Genomic DNA, 21384 nt, shown 5'->3' on the forward strand with positions numbered 1-21384 from the left:
GCCCCTGCCCCTGCCCCTAGCCCCTGCCCCTGCCCCTGCCCCTGCCCCTGCCCCTGCCCCTGCCCAGGGCTTTGCTGCGGTAGCGGCGATCTCGAAGCGCTTCCCCCGCCCCACGGCCCCATGCGCTCCGGCCCGCCCCGCGCCGTTTGCCCATTGGCCCGGGCCGCCCAGCGCTGTTTGCGCATTGGCCCGGGCCGCCCAGCGCTGTGCTGTCATTGGCTGGCTCCGCTTTGCCGTGGCTCCTCGCCCCCGTCCCTGCGCTTTCCCCGCCTCCCTGTGGCTCCGCGGGCGCCACCCGCAGGCGTCCGGAAGCGGCGTCCCCGGGGCCGAGGCGGGAGCTGTGCGGCGGTGAGGGCCGCGGAGCGGAGGGGGGCGGGTGTCCGTGCGGGGGCCGGGCGGGGGCCGGGAGGGAGCGGGAGTGGCGGAGCCGGGCTTGGCCGTGCCGGAGCTCGGGGGTGTGTGGCAGGGAGCTGCAGCGGGGAGGGTGTTCTGGTGGGGAAGGGCCGGGTGTGGGGTAGCAGCCGTGAGGTGGTGTCGGGGCGAGGGGACGAGAGGTCTGCGTGAGGATCTGCCGTGGTGCCCTGTGCTGGGCGAGCTCGGGGCAGGAGGCAATGGTGCGTGCGGAGGGGCAGGTGTGGGGCAGGCAGAGGGGTGAGGGGCGGGGGCACAGCTCCATCGGCGGTGAGGCACGGGGGAGGGGGGGGTGTTCCGTGGGGAGCTGCAGGGGTTGCGCGGGGGGGGAGCGGGGTTCCCGGGGTGCTGCCGGTGCCCGGAGCGCCCCTCGAGGGGTTCGCTGGGGGAGCCGCAGCGCTCCCAGCTCTGCTCCTTGGGAGGTTCAGTGCTGCTGGGGAAGGGCTTCCCGTCAGGGCTGCGGCCTGAATCGAGGTTTTGGGCTGGCCTCGAAAGCGCGTCAAAGCTCTCGTAAGCAGTGCGGCACCTCAGGTGTCCGAGCAAGGGTTGTGCTCAGCAGCGAGCGCTTGGAGGTGATTTGCCCCTTGCCATGGAGCTTTGTAGCTCGAGACCTGCAGGCGTTGGATGTGTGCAACACTAAGGCCAGGATGATGCCCTGGGTGTTTCGCAGGGGCTGTTTCCTTTCAGACACTTGCACAGCCCACGTGTTTCGTGCCTTTGCCTGTAACAGAACTGGTGCTGTCTGAGGAGAGGCCAGAGATTCCCCAGGACAGTGTAAGCAGAGGTGGAGCTCGGCTGGTGCCCCTCTGAGGAGGTGAAGGCTCCTTGCAGTGCCTTGCTTTTAGCCAAAGGCTGTTTCTTGCAGTGCCTGGCATCGGGCCGCTGGCCTGAGCCTGCAGGTGTGGGATGGCTGGGTTTGTTGTGTTCATTCTCAGTTTGTGCTGGTGGAATCCGCTCTGGCTAAATCCGTGATCTGTTTTAGATTTAGATGTCTCAATGGACACGTGGAGCTTCTTCTCTACTTGCCTGGTGTCCTTATGGCTGCACAGGCTTTACGTCTATTCTGCGGTTGCTCTTGGGATCAGCATTTGGATCGTCATTCAGTTCTCCACCTCCAAACCCCAGAAGAAGGTGACAGAGCATGTAAGTGCTTTGAGAAGAGCCCCAAAATCCGTGTGTGGAAGCGAGCGGTTGCTGGGGAAAGGCAGCCCCTGGTGCAGTGAAATGTGCCACTTCACTGTGGGTTGTTGCCCGTGCCAGCTGTAGTTCAGTGTGTCTGGTGGTTGTAATCCTCAGTCTGGGTTGTTTTATGTCTGTGGGTAGCTGAACGCCCTCTTTGCTCCGCTGTTACAGCAGAGCTCAGCCGAACGCTTCCCATTTGTTACTGAGGGAGCGTGTCAGCCTGGGTTGCTCTGTCACTTCAGGCAAATCACTCTGCTTCTGCACGGTGTTCTCCCGTTTCCTGTGATGTTAATGATAAGGTTGGGCTGGTTTGGGGAGCAGAGTGGGATTAGGCCACTCGGGAATTTAAATCCTTCTCGTTCAGGTGAGTGAAGTTCTGCCGCATGAGCTGGGAAGTTCTTGGCTTCAGCTGGAGCCTGTTGTGTCAGCAGTGTGTGAGATGAGCGTGTTGTAGCGTGGGCTAGTTCGGAGATAGCTACTTGTGTGTTTGTGTAGGGTGAGAGACACTCAAATGCTTTGTTCCATTTGCATGGTGCTGAGAGTCCCATCAGAGGACTGGAATTTTCAATGCTTTGGGGAATTTTCAATGCAATGGGGTTACCATCGCTTTGAAAAGGGATGGAACGCGACACAGTGCTTGTTCCACAGGGTGAAAAACCCACTGGGAATCCTGCTTCTTCTGAAGGCGCAGAAGACAAGCTAGTCAATGGGCGTGCCACCCCGCAGAGGAAGGAGGTCTATGTTGCTGGGGTAAAGGTTTTCTATGGGTCGCAGACTGGCACGGCAAAGGTATGAGTTGCTTTTTTCCATGTGCATGACGTTGAGTTGAAATGTTGAGATTCGAGTATGTTGCTTGCCTTAGAAACACTACAGTGTGTAAAAATCAGAGTTCCTTAGGTCATGAGAAGTTGTTGCCCAACAGGAAAGATAAGTGAAAAGTATATAAAAATAAGAGCTTTACTACTGCCTTCATGTGGGGTATGCAGTAGGGACATTATTATGGAGCTTCAAGTTTACTCTTGCAATATTATAGAAGCCCAGCCTGGTTTGTGTTGAAAGGGACCTGAAAGCTCATCCAGTTCCAACCCCCTGCTACAGGCAGGGACACCTTCCACTAGAGCAAGTTGCTCCAAGCCCCATCCACCCTGGCCTCGAATATACTCTTAATTTGCTAGCTGGTCTCCTTAGAGAGAAGTGCTCTTTCAGGTGCTTCTTCAAAAAGAAATTTCATTTGTGTGTGTAAATATAAGCTCATTAATCATAAAATGCATGTGATTCTCTTCTTCCAGCCAGTATGTTCTTGCTGTGCTGGGAGAAGTCTTGTCTCTGGGCACAGCAGGGCTGTTTGACCTTTGAGGTACCTGGGTTGTAGCACTTGGTCACTGTCTGTTTCTTTTTTCAGAGGTTTGCCAGAGCTCTTGCTGAGGCAGTTATTTCCCTTAATGTGCCAGTGGAAGTCATTAGCATGGGAGACTATGATCCAGACGATTGTTTGTTAGAGGAGGTAGGTGTGTTGTAAATGGGAATAATAAATGCAAGCTTTCCCTGGGGTTGTGAAGGCTGTTGTCTTGTATTTTCTCCAGTTATCCTGGAAATCCCCAAAGCTGTGTGTTGAAATTTGCTTTCCTTCCATGGAAGCAAGTGCAGTCCATCAGTCCTTGGCAGCAAATAGCTAAATGCTGAAAGTAGCGAGGAAAGGCTCGTGTAGGACGTGTGACGCTGAGCGTGGCTTTGTACAAGCCAGTTCTGTAACTCAGCTGTGAGTAATGGACAGTGTCTGCACCAGGGCCCCTGTTCTGTCTGTGACAGTGTCCGCCTGGGAAGGGTTCAAACCTGGAGTAAGTAGATGGTGATTCTTCTGCAGCTTTTAGACTTAGAAACTTCTTGTGAGCAGTATTCGTATTCGTGCTGGGGATTCCTTGATGGGTTTTTCTTCTGTCAATATTGATAGTTGCTCTTTTAATGTATGGGGGGCGTTATGGCTTCAAGAGCTTGTTTTGGAAGCTGTTGACTGGGGTGGTAAAGGTAGGTGTCCCGTTCTGTTTTACCACTCCATTAAGCAGGGGAAAGAGAGCTTGTTCTCTTTTGGTTAAGATGATTATTTGATTAAGATGATTAAGATGGCTTTGCAGGGAGGATGGCCATCCACCACTGCTGGGATTATCGCCTGCAGCATCCAGCACCAAAACCCATTCAGCCAGTCAGCAAAAATCTCATCTTTTGACTTCTTTCGGGTGCCCACATGTTCCAGCTCTCTTCCTAAAGTGCTCAGAAACATGGAGTGATCTTTTCTCTTGTGTTCTGTTTCTGTTCTTAGACAACCAGCCGGAACATCTGTGTGTTCTTGGTGGCTACCTACACAGATGGGCAGCCAACCGAGAGTGCAGCCTGGTTCTGTAGGTGGTTAGAAGAGGCTGCGAATGACTTTCGCTTTGGGAAAGCCTATCTGAAGGGCCTGAGATATGCTGTGTTTGGCTTGGGAAACTGTGTATGTTGATCATTACAACACGGTAAGTATCTCCTGTGCACCTTTCTTTGACTGCTGCTCCTCTGAAAGGCTGAGCTATCTTAAATGCTACATACCTGCCCGTTAGTGGTAGTTTGTGTGAGGATTGGCCCAGAAAGCCAATGGCGTTCTGGGCTGCACCGAAACGAGTGTGGCCAGCAGGTTGAGGGAGGTGGTTCTCCTCGTCCACTCTGTTTTGGTGAGACCCTCCCTCTGTTGCATCCAGCTCTGGGGCAACAACACGTGGGTTGTGGAGCTGTTGGATCGAGCCACAGAGATGCTTCCTGGGCTGGAGCAGCTCTGCTCTGGAGTCAGGCTGGGAGAGCTGCTCTGGTTCAGGCTGGAGAAGAGAAGGCTCTGCAGAGCCATTAGAGCAGCTCCCAGTGCCTAAAGGGTCTGATGAGAAACCTGGGGAGGGGCTTTGCATAAGGGGCTGCAGGGACCGGACAAGGGGGAATGGCTTTAACCTGACGTACGGGAGACTGAGAATGGCCATTAGGGAAAAAAATCTTCCCTGTGATTTTGGTGAGGCACTGGCACAGGTTGCCCATAGAAGTGGGCATGCAGCAGTATCTGAGCCTTGTAATGAGTTTCATCTTGGTCAGAAAAATGGCACGACTTGTCACGTGGTTGTTACGTTTGTGTAACTGGAGCCACAGAAAATGTGTTAGGCATGTGGCCATTTTGACCAAGCGTAGCATAACGGAGCTTGTTTCCAGAGCTCACCCCTTATCTCATGGGTTTGGTAGCAGAGGTGTTTTCAATCATAGAATGCTTTGGGTTCGAAGTGACCTTAAAGCTCATCCAGTTCCAGCCCACAGCCATGGGCAGGGACCCCTTCCACTAGAGCAGGTTGGTCCAAGCTCCTGTGTCCAACCTGGCCTTGAGCACTGCCAGGGATGGGGCAGCCACAGCTTCTCTGGGCACCCTGTGCCAGCACCTCGGCACCCTCACAGGGAAGCATTATTTTCGTAATGTCTAATCCAGGTGTGGTGGTGTTCAGACTGTGTGTGCTCTGAGCCGGCAGGTGAGGGAGAGTCCAGAAGTGCCTGTCCTGCAGTCCTGTGCAGCCCTCTTTCCAGGCTTTTCCTTGCTTTCATAGTTGCCTGCTTTGTTTAACTTGGCCTTCATTTAATTTCCCTGTAACTTTGATCTTATCCCAGGTTGGAAGAAACATTGGCAGGTGGCTGTGGATGCTCAGCGCCAGCCGGATCATGACTCGTGCTGAGGGGGACTGTAACGTGGCCCAGAGCAAGCATGGCACCATTGAGGCCGACTTTGAAGCTTGGAAAGCCAAGTTCCTCAGTCGGCTTCAGGCCCTCTGCAGAGGGGAGAAGAAGCCCTGCAGTGGGAAGTGCAAGAAAGGGAAGTGCAAATCTCCAGGGAAGCAGAGCAGGGAGAGTTCAGATCATGAACAGGGGGCATCAGAATATGAGAATACTGAGGTAAAGCCCAAATCAGTGGGACCTTATTTCTGGTTTAGTACCCCTTGTAGCACTGTTTCACTTGCCTCCTTTGTCCTACAGTCCAGAGGGGTGCCCTGGGAGCTTGATACCTCTTTTTTTCTGGAGCAGAGGGGGAAGAAGGATGAGATCCCATGGCAGATAGCAATTAGAGTAAGCCACCCGAGAAGGACCGAAGAATTAGTGATGGTGGCTGGACCTAGGCTGGATGGCATGTGTATGATGAGGGAGTCTTCCTCTTGAGTAGGAGGGTATATGTTGTGATACGTGCTTCAGGGAGCCAGTCTGGGTTCTCTTCAGAGCCTTTGCTTTGTCTCATGGCCAAGTTCACTTCACATTTAGTTCTCTGTGAGCAGTTAACCCACTTGCATTTCAGCTTGGGGAAATTTAGGTGCTTTGCCTGAATGGCAAGGTTTTTCCAGAGGCAGTTGGGGGAGCGTTATCTGAGCAAGTCCTGTATTTGCTCTGAATGTGTGTCTGTAATCATCTGTGTTTCTTCTGGAGTGTTTGTTGATTGCAGGCTTGAATAAGAAATCCTCTTTCTTGCTCTATAATGCAAGACCCAGAGGTGCTGTAGCACTTGAATCCTGCCGGCAAGGCGTTTGCTTTGAGTTGGAAATGACTATGATGGCCATGTTGAATTTTGTAGGAAAACAAGGTCTCTTCTGTCTGAGTGGGTTTGAGGGTGCTGCCTGCTGCAGGAACAAGAGGAATAAGCATTGCTGTTCCACCAGTGCTCTTCTGTTGTACCTTGCCTGTACACAAAAAGGGAGACAGTGTTTCTGGTGTGTGAAGAGTTTCACTTGGAAAGCAGATCTTTGACTCCCTGTTCATCAGACACCAAGGGGCACTTGGGGGAATTGAAGGGCCTTAGGCTTCCAGATGATCACATCTGGGAGACTGACTTCTCCAATTGCCTGTCATGGGATCAGATGGGCACATGAGGGAAAGGAATAATCTGGAGGCAAGAAAGCTGGGCTGAGCTTCAGGCAGTCTGTTGCTACTGAGCTCTTGAACAGACACCAAAGAAAGCCCCAGGTTTAAATGCATCTTGTACACATTATACAGGTTATTGGTTCCTTGTTTTTCAATATCTTTTCCGAGTGTGAGAGCTGATTTCACTGGTTAGCATAGGTGAAGATCTAATGTTTAACATTCAGATACATTTCTCATTTGGATTTTTGTCCGATCTCTTACACAGGCAGAAGAGCTGTTTGAAAGCAGTAGTGAGGAGGAGGCTGATGCTGAGGAAGCTGGAGGGGCAAGTTCTGTCCTTGATGTTGAAGATCTTGGCAATATCGTGAGGCACATGAAGGAAGCAAAGGTACCGCTGTTACAGCGAGTGTGGAACTATCGGGTCTTTGTCAGTTGAATTGATTAAAATACGCTTGCTGGATTTGAATTGGTTGGATTTAGTTAAAGGGAGAGTAAAATAGGAGCTGTTGGAGAACCTGTCCCCAGAGAAGATTATACTTGGAGGTGTGTTGGATATACTTCCTGGCTAACTGGGACGTGTTCACTGAGCAAATACTGCAGTGGTAACCTTTTATTGTGAGTCGGAGGGAAAATGACTTCCACTGTTCAGATCTGAATATCCATCTGTGTTGCTGTGATTCACAGCCCAGTGTCTAAACACAAATCTGCCTGTGGGAGCTTGATGTGACCTGTGCTGAGCCTGGCAAAGACAACCATAATGCTGCTTTATGGCAGGGTGTTGCTGTCTCCCTTCCTGTGTGGGTCTGTTCATGTTTCATTTTCTGTGTGCAGTCTGCCAACAGAATACATCAGCCTCCCAGGCAAGGAGATTTAGTGTTTTAAATCTCAGTTTAAGTCACGTCCTCACTTTAGTGGCTGTTTGTGCAACAAGAACTTTTCCACATGAGCTGCCCTGTCCCTTCAGCCGTTTTTCCCCCTGCAGAATGCTGAGCTATGTAAAATGAGTCTGACACCATCTGTTGTCTTGCAGTAATCCCTCCCAGCACAGGCAATGCTTTGGGTTCTTGTAGCTGAACTGTCCACACACAAGCTAACAAGTTTCAAGAGAACTGGTGCACTTCAGGGTTGTATCAGGTGCTTCTTCATACACAAAGTTACTTGGGTTTGAAATGTTCCTAAACGGTTTTGAGCAGAGATTCTGTGGATGTCAGTGGTGTTTGTTAACTCCTCTGCAGATAGGAGATGGAATAGCAGGTTCTGCCTGTGCAATATGGTTAGTTTGCAGCAGTTTAGGGTCCAGCTTCCATCTCTTCTGCAGGCAAGTAGTGCCTCTAGCAAAAATCACTCCTGGATAAGACAGATGTCCAGTCACAGATGGTCAGAATTCCTTGTTGTCCTGCTTTTTATGGGCTGGCAGAGTGAAGCTGTGGAGTTTTATGTAATAAATGTTTCCTCACATCTCTGCAGGTGATCTTAATTTTGCATCTGTCTCCTGTTGCCTGACCTGATGGTAGTCAAGGCTGAGTTCTGTTCTCCTGCTTTTTTCCCCATGCTTCACTGCACTTCATGAAGTATCATCAAAGGGCTTGAGACAGATGCTGGGTTCTTGCAGTCGTTTGGGTGAGGCAGATGAATTCAGTAGTTGAAGGTGAATGCCAGAAGCTCTTTTCCTGTCAGTCGTAGCTATTCTACTTAGGAACTACTCTCAGGGAGCTACTCTCCCTTGGGAAAGAGGTGGAGTTTCAAAGAGCTTCTGAAGGTGCAGGCGCACAGTTGAAGGTGCTGGTGCCTTTTGCACACTGAGTCTGAGCACAAAAATTGGCAGGAGGTTGGGTGGCAACAGGAAATCCTTCAAATACATAAAATGGTGGCTGATAGAAAAGTAAATCCCACACTCGGTTTACCAAATCATGTACTGTGTGGTGGGGACTACTTCAGAGCTGCTAAAAGTCAGCCCTTTGTTTGCTGAGTAATTCAACTTTTGGAACTTGCTGCAGGGGATGTGGTTGCAGATGATGCTGGTCAGGGTCCTGAGCTGGACCCAGACCTTGATGTGAGTGCCTGTGGTTTCATGAGGGGAATTGCTGGGGGTGGAAGTTCACCAGTGGGTAATAGGACTGTGGCCTGAAGGAGGTTTGGGGAGGTTTGAGGCTGCTTCTGTTGGGTGCCTGGTGATCCAAGGCTGTGGTGCCGTGCAGGGATGGATGATGCACAGGTCTTTTCTGTGCATGACTTGAGAGTCCCTGATAAATAAGGGTGGAAAAAAGACAAGTTACTTCAAAGGTAAGCTCAGGCTGGATGTTGTTTGGCACGTGGTGTGATAGTGGCTCACTGGATGAGTCTGTAAAGGGCCATGAGCTCTGTGAATGCAGACTCTTCTTTTTGCTGTGGCTGGTAGATGCCACAGCCCTTGCTGTTCTTGAGTCTGCTGTAAATTAGTCAGTAACAGGGGAGTGAAGCAGAGCTGGTGGCTCTAAAATAGCCTGGAACTCTGAAATTCACCCCCAGTGCTGTTTGCAGCCTTTTCATGAGCACCTGTGGCTGGAGACGACCAGGGCTTGGTCTGCAGCAGCTCAGCCTGTCTGCCTCCCGCTCCCCAGAACCTTTGTGCTGCATTGCTCAGGTGCTTTTATTTCCTGGGCTTGTTTTAAGGTGCTTGTCAGCCAAATAACCCAGCTGAGAGATGCCTGCAAACCAATGCACACAGGAGTTATCTGCTGAGGGTAGTTGCTGGGAGAAGCATGGAGCAAGTGGCCTGTTGATTTCGTTGCTGTATCCAAGGAGAGTAGCACAAGGTTGTCTTGTGGGAGTGCAGTGTCTGTCATCAAATGAATCAGTTTGAATCAGGTGTTAGGAGGTGCAGCAGCTGCACTGGTGTTCTGGGGGACAAGCCCTGCAGGCTGGGCCTGCAGCTGCAGCAGCTCTCCAGGTTCCTGCTTGCAGTGGTCAGTGCGGTTTGTAGGTGTCTCTCAAGTGCAGACACATCCTCACGTTGTCCAGTGTCCCCCTGCTCTGTGTGAAGAGCAGCTTTGGAGAGTGGGAGCTGCTTTTTCTTTCCAGTTACAAGGTGAGCCACAATTTTGCTTCCTTTGCTGATACTTGTGTTGCTGAAGCAGGCAGAGTGTTCACCTGTCCTTGTTCGTGTGTCAGAGGTGCTGTTCTGACGTCCCTCTCTTGCTGTTGGGTTGCAGAGGCTTGGCATGAGATGGGGATTGCATTTTGGTAGGTGCTGTGGATGCGCAGATGAGATGCAATCTTTCCAAAAAGCTTTCTCAACAGAAGAGAGTGGCACTAAGAGAACAGAAGTAGCATTCTCTCAGCTCTACAGTAGGGGCTGGATGCTCTAACATGGCATTGAACTGTTTCTGTGTTGCATGGAGTACTAACATGTGCCAAGCCATCTGAACTTTTTGAATGTAATTGTGAAAATCGTTTTCTTGTAATAATGCAGTGAAGCTTTTGCACAAGGAAATGATGCTCCTCTTTGCCACTGGCAGAGCCTTTGCCAGTGTCTGGTGGCAGCCTGGGGCTGGATCTGTGCTCCCTGTGTAGGGGTCAGTCTGACCCAGCTCAGTTGGGCTGGTCCCCGTGACCCATCAGCAGTGCCCAAAGAAGGATGGGTTGGTAGGTTTTAAAGGAAGAGAACTGTTACATATCATCTGCTATGAACAAGCATGCGGGAGAAGCCTAGGTGTGAAGCGCAAGGCTTTGCTGGCAAAGCAGCTGGTGTGGTTGTGTGCATGGAACTGGGCTGTGTCCCCCTTCAGAGGCTGAAGTGCCGGATTATTCCAGACTTTCTGGGCTGTGACTTTGGCAAGTGGGGCTTTGGGTCGCTGCTTCAATCACATTTACCTGAATTTTAGTTCTGGTTACCGTAGCACAGAAGAAAGGAATAAAAGTGTGACTGTATGGCCCAATTTTCAACTGTAAGGGAGTGACTTTTGGATGGAGACAGGCACATTGTTAGTCTCTTTTTGTTTCCTTTGGGAATCAGTCTTTATGCTGTGTCCAAGGAAGTTTCCCAAATCAAACAAGTGCTGGCAGAACTATGCAGCAGATGGAGTTGTGGTTTCATGACCTACTGCAAAGCTTTCCCTCCAGCACAGCAGGGATGTTATAGCTCAGGGAAGCAACCTTCAAGCTCTGGCAGTCCTGAGGGGTAATGGATTGCCAAGGTCCCCATCTCTCAGCTGTCATGCTTCAACCCTTGTCTGCTTTTTGCTTCAGGAGCGGGTATGGAGCTTGTGTTTCTGTTGACTCTAGTAGCTACTTCTAACGAGGTTTTCTTGCTGATGGGGTGTCTGCTGGCTCACAGATTACTCAGTCCAAGGTTCCAGTATTCCTCTTTGTGCTCACTTGCAAATGCTCAAAGCCATTCTCCCTGTGACTGAGAGCAGTGAGAGTATCCGGTGCTGTGTAAGAATGGCAGAGCCTTTGATCTGTGGGCTGAGCAAAGTGCGGTGCTGTCACCATCTGTTCAGCTGGGTTTTGGCAGCCAGAGCTTTGTACCTGGAGCAGGAAGATGCCCACGTGCACTAGCAGGGCTCTCCTCTTCTGTTGTGTTCAGGCGTAGCTGCGCGGAAGTCTGCTCCCTGTCCCGGTTTCTCCCTGTCTGTGTTAGTCGTGTCAAAGGTTGTTTTGCAAGGAGCCAAGTGCTGTTCCTGTGGGCAGCCTGATGTCTAATCTACTTTCCTGACCCCCCCAAGTGGTTTTTGCCTGTGGTGCTGCTGAGAGATGAGCCTGAACGAAGGGACAAGTTGTCAGCATTTGTAGCTGTCCTCTTGCCACTGCGATATTGCTTGCAGAGCTCCATGGGTGTGAACTTCAGGCCTTCATTCGTGTAATCCATGAACTTTAATACTGCATTTCACAGCTCCACTGGGAATGTTGTAGCAGTGTTCCTTGCTGCCAGGCAGGCTTTCTGTGTGACAGCCTTGCCAACGTTTTCCCTCAGCGCTAGTTCTGTTAGTCCTGGCTCCAGCCCTTGATTATTGTGTTCTTAGTTTGTGCCTTTCATTGACTAAAAGGCCCTGGAACCTTTGATGGATGGGGCCACGAGAAGGCCAGGGTTTCCCTCCTGTTTGGTGTCTGGGTGGTTAAGTAGGAAAGATGTTCAGTCAGAACTGGGGTATTCTGGGTGTCATTTTCCTTATGGGAGTAGAATCTTCTCGGGAAGGTGATTTTTCAGCCAAGGCACATGAGTGTATCGAGCCGTGTGGCTGTCAATGATCAGTGAACTTCTGGAATACTGCTTCGCATGGTGTTCAGGTCTTCTATTTTTTATTTTTTTTCACCTCTGCAGTATTGGTTTGAAGAGTATTTGCTGTAATAAAATGGAAAACACATGGATATAATGGGCACCTTGGCATCCTGGAGAGAGCACATCAGAGGGGAGAAGTGGCAGTTGTAAGCCCTGTGGGCATGTCCATGGCCTCCTCTGGGCTCGCTCCAGCAGCTCCACATCCCTCTTGTGCTGTTGCCCCAGAGCTGGATCAGGACTGTGGGGGTGGGGGGTGTGACTGCACAGGTAAGCACAGCAGAGGGGCAGGACCCCTCTGTTGACCTGCTGCTCATGCTCTGGGGGTGCAGCCCAGCACACAGGGGGGTAGTTCTGGGCTCAGGCACCCACTGAAGCCAGGTCATGGGGAGCTTCTCATAGACCAGCAGCCCCAGGTGCTTCTTCTCAGGGCTGCTTTCAATCCGTTCTCCCCCAGGCTGTGTTTGTGCCTGGAGTTGCCCCAACCCACGTGCACATCCTTGCCCTTGGCCTTGCGGAGCTTCATCAGGTTCCCACAGAATGCTGAGGTCCTTGCCTGTGTCTGTGCCCTGTGTCAGACATCCTCTGCTCTTGACCCATCAAAAATGGGCTTCTGCTTTCCCATACACTATGTGCTGCTGCTGCCTGTTGCTCTGCCTGTATGGAAGTGAAAGGGAAGAGGTAGGGTTTTTGCCTTCACCTGTAGACGAGGTGATCATAAGTCCTTAGACCTGAGGCTCAGTTGCTTTTACTCAGGTGTGCTTCTATGGCAGTAGCAAAACCCCTTTGTGCAGCCTGTAGCAGGAGCTGTACTGGGCCTGGAGGTACCATTGGAGTGTATCCCCAGGTTTTCTCATCCTTTGTCAATGCAGACCAGAGGATGACTCGTGAGTTTTTTGGTGGTGTGGTATTTCCAGGGCCTGAAAAGCTGGCTCTTACCACTGCTTGCTTGATTTGATATGGAAAGACTGTAATTTGTCTTGGATTTGCTGCAGGACTTTCTGCTAAATCCCCAGGACTTGAGAAGCTTGCTCTGTGCAAAATTAGCTCTGCCCTCACCACTCAAACCCTAAGTAATAGATATGGAAGGTTTATTAAGCAAAGAATTAAATCTCCCAGGGTGTGAATTCTGTTTCCCACAAGAAATACCTGAAGCCAGTCACTTGCAAAACTGAACAAGTCAGGTGATGCAGCTCAGAGAAAAACAGCGGATTATTTTCCTTACAGGCTTTGCATCGGGACTGGGGAGGGGAATTGTCATCCCTGTGAGGAAAAATGAGTATTGAAAAGTGTTTCTGCCCTGCCAGAAAGGCAATTTTCCTTGTCGTTCTTACGTTCAGATGCTTTCCTGAAACATTGCTGTAAGAGGCACTAGAGGCAAACCCTTGACATTCAGATGGACCTTTCCTGTATCGGAAGGCTGTCTTGGGCAGGATGTTTCTTTTGTTCTGAAGTCAGTCACTGCAATTTTAATACTATGATGGCAGGGGTTGGAACCAGGTGTGATGCTCTTTAAGATCCCTTCCAACAAAAACCATTGTATGATATGATTCTGTGTGTTCCATAATGCAGCTTTGGTTCTTCTGAGAGAATTAACCTGGTATGAGATTGTAGAGCAGACAGGCCAGGATGTGTCCACTTCTAAATCCTGCATAGCATTTTGTTCTGAGTAGCTCACAAATCTGTGCTCAGACGGTGCCTTTCTTTTCCAGATGAATGGCTGGGCCTAGTCCTGGGTTAAATGGTAGCCTGTGGGAGGAGGAGCTCTTAGTTTAATACTCAGTGGTAAAAAGATGAAGATTTTATTTCCTTCCTTCCTTCCTTATGTGTGGGCCCAGTGCAAACCTCGTGAGGTTGGGCAAGGGCGAGGTCCTGCACCTGGGTCAGCTCAGTCCCAGGCGCAAACACAGGCTGGGGGGAAAAGGGATGGAGCAGCCCTGAGGAGAAGCACTTGGGGGTGCTGGGTGACAAGAAGCTCCCCATGATGGAGCTTCAGTGTGCCCTTGAGCCCAGATCCCCCCTGTGTCCTGGGCTGCACCCCCAGACCCTTGTCACTCCAGGCAGTGGTTTGTTCCCTCTAGTTTGTGCTCTGTGGAGAGATGATGTTATTGTGCACTTGGGCTTCAGCCCTGGGGGTCCTACTCAATTTCACATGAGATTCAACCAGCTTGTTTTTTAAACTGCCCTAGAGAATGTTACTGAATCACAGAATGGCGCAGTGCTTTGGGTTGGAAAGGACTTTCAAGCTCATCTAGTTCCACCCCACCTACCTTCCACTAGCCTAGGCTGCTCAGTGCTGGTTGCTGTGTCAGTAGAACAGGTCCACCTAGTTTCTGGTGCGGTGATTTATTTATTTATTTCGTATATTTTCTGTCTTCAGTGTAAAACTGAAAGTTCAGAGGCTGATGGGAAGAGGGGTAAAAAGCAGAATTACAGGAACGCAAGAATTAATGTGTGAACACTTGTGTCAGTTTTAAGCTCAGCAGGTCTGTGGCTGAGCTGTGCCATAGCATTTAAACTGTGATGCTTGGATCTAAATGGTTATAATTCCTTGTCTTTAAACAGAGAGAACGTGAGCTCGAGGAAGGAGATGTTGGAATGAGCTTGACTCAAGAGAACGCTGGGAGGAAGGAGGAGGGTGGGAAGCGAGAGATGATAACCCCAGCTCTGAGAGAAGCGCTCACAAAACAAGGTGAGGTTCTGCAAAGAGCAGATGGTGTCCCGGGCTTTGAAGTCTTAGTGGTGGACTTTTAGCACACCAAGTGACAAATGGTCCTCTTTGTTTTAGAGGTACTGCTGTGGACCCTCAGTCATGGCAGGCTGTGACCAGGGGCAGGACAGGGCTTAAGCAGGGGCTGTTGATACCTGATCATTTCAGGGAGGAACCTAAAGCTGGGTAATACATCTGAGTGTGGTGCGCTCCGAGTGTGGTGAGTCCATCAGAGTTCAAAGGGTTTAATGTAGCTGCTAAGCAGCTTGGGAGAGAAGATGATAGTCCCCCATGCCTTTAGCTCCGAGGGTGTGTGTTTCTCACAGACTAAAGATCAGCTCTGCCCCTGCTTTTACTTCTGTTTCACACCCTGATTTTGTTACTGAAACTTTATTTCCAGAGAAGAAGGTAGTTCAAGTGAACTTTACCCATCCACTGATGATCAGAGCAGTGGCCTTCCGACAAGCTGTAGGCAACTTAATGGGCTTTTCAAAACAAAGGAGGACAAGTTTGAGAAGAGCTGGAGTGAGGGCCTGCAGTTCAGAAGCCTCAGTTCAGAGTGGCAGAGCCAGGAGAAGGGTGATGGGAGCTTCTGTTCAGCTGGGGCCGGAAGGCAGTTCAGTTTAATTTCTTTTATTTCTTAGGATGAGAATGTGCTCCATTTTCCTTGCTTGCTAAATCAGTAGAATGTCTCCTGATGCTGCTGAGAACACAGTTCTGTTACTGCAGTGGAGGCACCTTGTTTCAGAGCTGGGCTCTGACTTTGTGTGTCCTGTGTGAGTCCAGCAGCTGTGGGATCCCAGCACCTTCGCTCCCCAGGATTGGTGTGATCTTTCGTAGGTGACTGGTTGATGTGTTTGCCTATGGTCATTGGGGTTTTTTGCCTTGACATTAGTACAGCTATAAAATAAAGAGCCATTCTTTAAATTCGTAGTGTGAAGGAACAAAGTGAAGGGTTGGCAAGGAGACTTTCCCCTCCTCTTTGTGTCCATCGTGGTGCTGGACCGGTGGCGAGGTTGTAGGGGGCTGGTTCAAAACATCTTTCAGGTTCAACTCTGAAGGCTGCAATGTGGCAGGGACCCTGCAGTGTGCTGCAGAGCAGCCGCAGCACTGTTACAACCTTAGATTTCCTATTTATTCATTTATGTAGTTACTGGTGTCTGTGTTTGATCCAGAAGCCTCACTGTTCTATCGTCCTGCAGGCAGTTGAGGGGCCTGTTGGTTCTGGCAGACCTGGAGTGGGTCTAGAACTGGGCAGTGGGGAGGGAAGTTCTCGTGTCTGCAGCAAGTCCCCTGCTTCAGAAGCTAGGGGGGCTGCTGCCTCTATGGAAGGGTGCACCAGGTCCCCCAAGCAGCTCAGGTGTTGCTTTGCCACACAGGGACCTGAGATGGGCTGGGGAGACTGCCCTGGCTGTTCTGTGGTGCAGGATCTGTGCTGGCTCTGTATTGTGCCGTGGCAGTCACAGGGGTGTTTCATACCGGTTGACTTTCTGACCCCATCTGTATTGGTTTGGTTTTGGGCAGTGAATGAAACTGTGCTTTCCTTATGGTCTGTAGAAGTGGCCACTTGGAGAATGAAAGCAATGCTGGGGGGAAGGTCACCTTCCTGCTGTAATTTTTTTTCTACTGCAGTCCCTCAGCCCTTTCTCATATCTTCTGTCCTGCTTTGAGTTCATGGAAGCAAGCCCTTCCACAAATCACAAGGCTTTTGTGCTTTTTAAAAGCACTTTTCTTGAAGACCGAGCAGAGCTGGGAATGAAGCTGGGTGTTTCTCCGTCATGCTTGGGCAATCTGAAAAATGGCACTGCCCGGATTCCACTTCTTTCTATATTTGTCTAAAATAGTGTTATAGTTTGAACAGGTTCCTTTCAACAACAGTATTTCTTGTTTTCTTTTCCTTACTAATTTTCTAGCTTTATCAGAACACTGTCTTTTGGGTGGTGGTTCCAGTGCCGCAGTTGTGTTACCACTTGCAAAATGCACCTTAAATCAATGGTGATGGGTTCCTGTTGTGTGTCAGTGACTTCAGCTCAGGCCCTTTTAAACTGCACTCTTGCAGAAAACTGGGACCTTTTCTCCTTGTTAAGAGCCTCCTAGTGTGAAGTTCCCCTTTCTGCACCGAGTTTCAGCTTCCACAAATAATCAGTGCTTCAAACAAGACAGCTTTTATTTAAGGAGGTGGCTTGACAGAACAACACTGATTTGGCAGCTCCGTGTTACTTGGAAGAAAAGCCTTCCGAAAGTCATGAAGACAATGTGACATCAGACTGGCTTTCACCAAGCTAATGGTGACTGCACTGTTAGAGGAGGACGGGTACGTCTCTTTGCTTGTACTTTTTGAGGATTTTTTTCAACCACTGCTCTACTTCATCCTTTCATAATTAAATCTTGTGCTCTGTGCATTCAAAGGCTTGCCTGCAAAGCAGCTTTTGGTGGTGTAGGGATCTGAACTGGAAAGTGCCTCTGGGTTTCTTTCTGGATGTTTTGCCACAGTCAAATAGTCAGCAGTCCTCAAAAGCAGGTCACAAGTTGTACTTATAGAAATTTGATTGTTCTGTTCTGCTTGAAAAACTAAAATAGCGTAATAGCTCGCATATGCACAAAATTCGTACGTATTCAGGAGCTTAGAAGGACATGTTATGGGTATGGCACTGGTAAGCAATCAAAACCAGAATACCTTGAATATCGTGGAACACTACATGGGTCTGTAGTCGGCAGTGTCCTGCCTCTGTGGCTGAGAGTACAGCAGGATCCCTCAATGAATTCTGTGAATTTCAGTGAAAGGACTTTTAAAGGACTGGTTTTTAGGGACTGATACTTCCAGTACAGAGTTGAAATGCTGCAGTACAGTTTCAATGGTCACAAAAATGTTATGCCCCAGACAAGGGAGCCAGTCAGCATCTGTGGTGCTGGCCATCTCTTTGGTTCAAAATCTGCCCATGGCCTATAAAAGTCCAGTTGAATTGTCAGGGTCAGCAATCACCAAGTGTTTATTGGCCTAGTGTTACTGCATGATAACACTCTCTTCATCCAAAAGCTTAATTCGCGTCTTCCTGTAGTAAATAAAACGACAACTTTGGTGAAGCTTGGCAGGCTTCTAGCTCATTCAGAATTTAGTATCTAGAGCAGGATCAACTAATACGCAGACTTAGATAAGACTTTAGTCAGGAGTTGAGCTGATTACTATGCGCCTGCTTATAATGTAAGGATTCCTTTGAATATTAGGCTTTAGAAGTAACAAGTGGATTGTGTTTGTTCAGCCTTAATATCTGAAGGTGCATCAGGACTGTGAGCAGAGTCCCATGGAGACAAGAGTCGGTATTGTTTGGAAGGTGTTGTATCCAAATACTCAGAGTGATTGCTTATGAGTAATATGCCTCAAGAGCAGAGAAGTGAACGTGTTCATGGGGAGGCCTGGCAGGTTGAGAGTTCTGAGCCACTGGTAAGGTTTGATTTGTCCATCATTTCCCTTGGCAGAGCCCCAGTGAAGTTGTGGCAAAGGTGGTGGAAGAGATGAGGTGGGCTGAGGTTTCACCAGGGTTGTTCAGCAGAAGCTGCAGTGGGGAAACAGAACTGAGAAGCCCCTCAGACTGATTCTTGGACAGGCGTCCTCACATGTTTGCTTCGGAACTTAACACTGCTTGGTCTCGCTTCAACCTTTGTACTTTCTTTTAGCCCCAACTGCCCTGGCTGCCTGTGTTACAAGCCAGCCATAAAGCAACTGCTTGAAGAAACAGGCTCTGCAGAGCTGGAAAGATTCTGCTCACTTACAGCAGATGTGTAACAAATGTTCTGATTGATTTAATTTATCTAACTTCCAAGTTAACACTTTATATTAATATAAAAGTAATTGATACTTTAATACTTTATATTAACTAATAATTTGTCTAACTTGCAAGTTAATACTTCTGAAGAAGCATGGGGTGGCCAGTGCTCACTGTGGTAGCTTACCAGGGTCAGCACACTTTCTGTCAGTTACCTACATGGTGAAGGCCCAAGTTCAACAGCTTCCTACAGTGGTTTTGAAGTTCTGCAAGTATGTGCTGTTTCTTCTTGTAAGCATAGCTGGGACTCCTGGCAGCAGCAAACAAAATGAGTAAACCCCTTCTCATCACTAAAGCTGGGTGGAGTTTGTAAGGCTCTGCTTTGATGTTGAATGGGTACAATTTTCTTGGCCTTCAGAGGAAGCTGTGGGCTCTCCACATGGTGGAAGTTGATTTAAGTAACTTAAGAGGTTGGCACGTTACTCAGTTTAAGTGCTTCCTGTCTTCCCTCACACAACTCGGTAGCAGATCTGGGTGAGCATGTCCTATTTCCAATTTAATTTTAATCGAAAACCCATTTTAGAGCAGCCATCTTACTTCTCCTGATGAGAGATCTGTGGGAGAATGACCTTACATGAATGCTGTTGCTGGGTTCTGAAAAGTGGAATAAGGCTGGGGCTGTGCTGGTTGCCATCCGCAGGGAGCCTGCCTTGGGCAGCTGTAGTAGAGGGAGCAGGAGTGCAGCATCCTTTTCACGTTTGGCAGAGGTTTTTTGTCAAGAAATCCTGTGAGGACACAAACTTGAGGTGCACATGGAGGTCTCAGCTGAGATTAGACCCTGCTGGACAAGCCTGTTTGCAAAGACATGCTGAAGGAATAAGTAAGACAGACTCTGGGTGGCAGAGATGATGTGATGCAGCCAAATGCAGTTGTGCATTTGGCTGTCCCTCCAAGTGTAGTGTCAGTCAGCAGTTGCCACAGGGTCTTCTGGGTCTCCTCCAGTCATAGATGAAGGTGTCCCCAGTATCGCATTTGGCTTTTGAGACTATAAATTCCATGTTAGAAGTGCTGATGTCTTTCTCCAGGAGAGGACTGGATGATGGGCCTTATGGAATACCAAGGCTTTTTTGGCTTGCAGTACTGTCTGTGCTGTCTAGGGGTTTATTCATTGAGGGAGGAAGAGGCTGGAATATTGTCCATTCCCACAGAGCTGGATGGGGAGATGGAGCTCAGGACATAGGAGCAGCCTGACACTGATGTCCCCAAAGCCCTGCTTAATGTGGCAGTTGACCCCTTTGCTGTGTAACAGGGGGTCCCCACTGCTTGCTCCTGCAGCCACTCGCCCTGTGCTGTCCATACAGTCTCCTGGTGAGTCACTTCAGGGGACTGGTCAGGCTAAAATTGCCTGTGTCCTAACCCCTGGCAAGGATAGAACCGGTGTGAGGAGACAGGAGTGTCCTCAGCCACGTGGGCACCTGCATCTTCACCCCGTTTAATTTTGAGCTGGTGCAGCTCTCAGTGTAGTTCGTGGTTCAGTGTCCTCGGAGCTGTGGGGGACTTTGGGGCACAGTGACACTCCCCTGGGACCTCACCATGCAATAGACGCATGGTGACATATGAGCAGGCTCAGTGTGCTACTTGCTGTAGGAGATGAAGGGCAGTTCTGCTGAGCAGAAGGCTTTTTTCCCCTGTTAATTTCATGCTGATTGGCTAGAAGGAGACTTGATACCTAAAAGTTGATTTTTCTCTTGAAAGTGTTAATACAAATGTCAGCCTAAAGCAGTCAGTTGAGATGTGCTGGTGTGGGGACAGCCAGGCCATCGATGTGTAAGTGCTGCAGTGTGAATGACACAGGCTTCTCAAATCCCTCTTACTTTTACGTTGGTTTTTGAAGTGACTTTTAATCCTTCAGACATATTGGTCCCTAGGCCCTTTTTTCAAAGAGACAACCCAACTCGAGCAGTTTGGGTAATAATAGTGCTTAGTGCTCAACAGATGCTGTGGATTTAATCTTGCTGGGCCGGTAAATTGAAATGAAGTTGTATTGATCTTGGTTGTGGAGCAGGGAAATGGTGTGAAATCAGCTTTCCTCTGGGCTCCCTCTCTGCAGCTCGTTCATGGCCAGTGAAGGTGGAATTGGTGAACCTGTGAAGTTTGGTTCAAGGTGAGCCCCGCATTGTGGTCCTTTGCCTCTGCCCTCCATGCTGAATCAGATGTTGTCCTCCGTGCTGGTCGGAGCTTCCAAGAAGCAGTGGGAATGAGGTCTCTGTGGTTTTGGGGAACAGTCTCTTCTGGGATGATGGCTTAGGAATGGAGGGATGCTTCTGGTTCCCTGTCCTACTCCTTCCCACATCCTAACAGCCTGGGATCAGCGAGGTGTTCCACATCACTGGGCTAGACCTGTTAGTCTGCCTTCCTGACCCATGGAGAAGTCTTCTGGCCACCCTCTGTTGATTCAAGCAAGACAGAGCAATATTAATAAATAGCGGGTGAGGAGAAAGTGTTCCAAGTTGTCTGAAGCCCTTTGGGCAGCCGTGGCCTTTGCTCCCATGTGCTCCCAGAAGGAAATGGAGAATACTGTGGGTGGGCACTGGGTAGCATCACCTTGGGCCAGTAGACTCTGTCTTGGGACAGAGACTGTGATGCTGAATGATTTGGTGTACCAATTGGCATGTTTTGTATTTGAGTTATTGCAGGTTCCAGTCAATAGTTTGATTATTGTTTTGTTGGTTTCCAGGTTACAAGCTGATTGGGAGCCATTCTGGGGTGAAGCTCTGCCGATGGACAAAGGTAAATGCTCTCTTTCCTTCTCTCATTCTCTAAATTGAAATTAAAAAAGTAGGCACTTACTCAGGTAATACAATTTCCAAAGGAAGTGATGTTTAAAAAAGCAGTATTACGTTAATGAAACCAAATTTCATCTTCCAAGCTGTAGCTTTACATTTCAAGCTGTTAAAATCCTGCTGCGAAGAGTGAGCATGTGACCGTGGCCAAGAGCTGGGGATATAATTTGCTGTTGTTTTTTCCTGTTGTTCTGCTGTCTGCTAAAGTAACTCCTGCCTCCTGAGGTACACAGCAGGAGCAGAACACCGCACAGAGAAGTGGGAAGGTTTCATCACCACTGTGAGGTCCCTGAAACAAAGATGCTGCAGTCT

At 49.4% G+C, this 21384-nt stretch overlaps 1 protein-coding gene across 1 annotated transcript in view; it reads left to right on the top strand.

Moving 5' to 3' along the window:
* The first annotated feature begins 278 nt into the window (after window positions 1-278).
* The window catches only part of LOC136021753 (S-adenosyl-L-methionine-dependent tRNA 4-demethylwyosine synthase TYW1-like), a 42512-nt gene continuing 21406 nt past the window's right edge, over window positions 279-21384 (top strand). The window contains 10 exon segments of the mRNA XM_065694287.1: window positions 279-348; window positions 1394-1554; window positions 2242-2382; window positions 2996-3097; window positions 3911-4077; window positions 4079-4103; window positions 5263-5544; window positions 6764-6886; window positions 14321-14447; window positions 20967-21019. Coding sequence (XP_065550359.1) covers window positions 1408-1554; window positions 2242-2382; window positions 2996-3097; window positions 3911-4077; window positions 4079-4103; window positions 5263-5544; window positions 6764-6886; window positions 14321-14447; window positions 20967-21019 — 1167 coding nt within the window. The 5' untranslated portion in view covers window positions 279-348; window positions 1394-1407.

The sequence above is a fragment of the Lathamus discolor genome, chromosome 14, assembly GCF_037157495.1.
Source record: "Lathamus discolor isolate bLatDis1 chromosome 14, bLatDis1.hap1, whole genome shotgun sequence".
Classification (NCBI taxonomy): domain Eukaryota; kingdom Metazoa; phylum Chordata; class Aves; order Psittaciformes; family Psittacidae; genus Lathamus; species Lathamus discolor.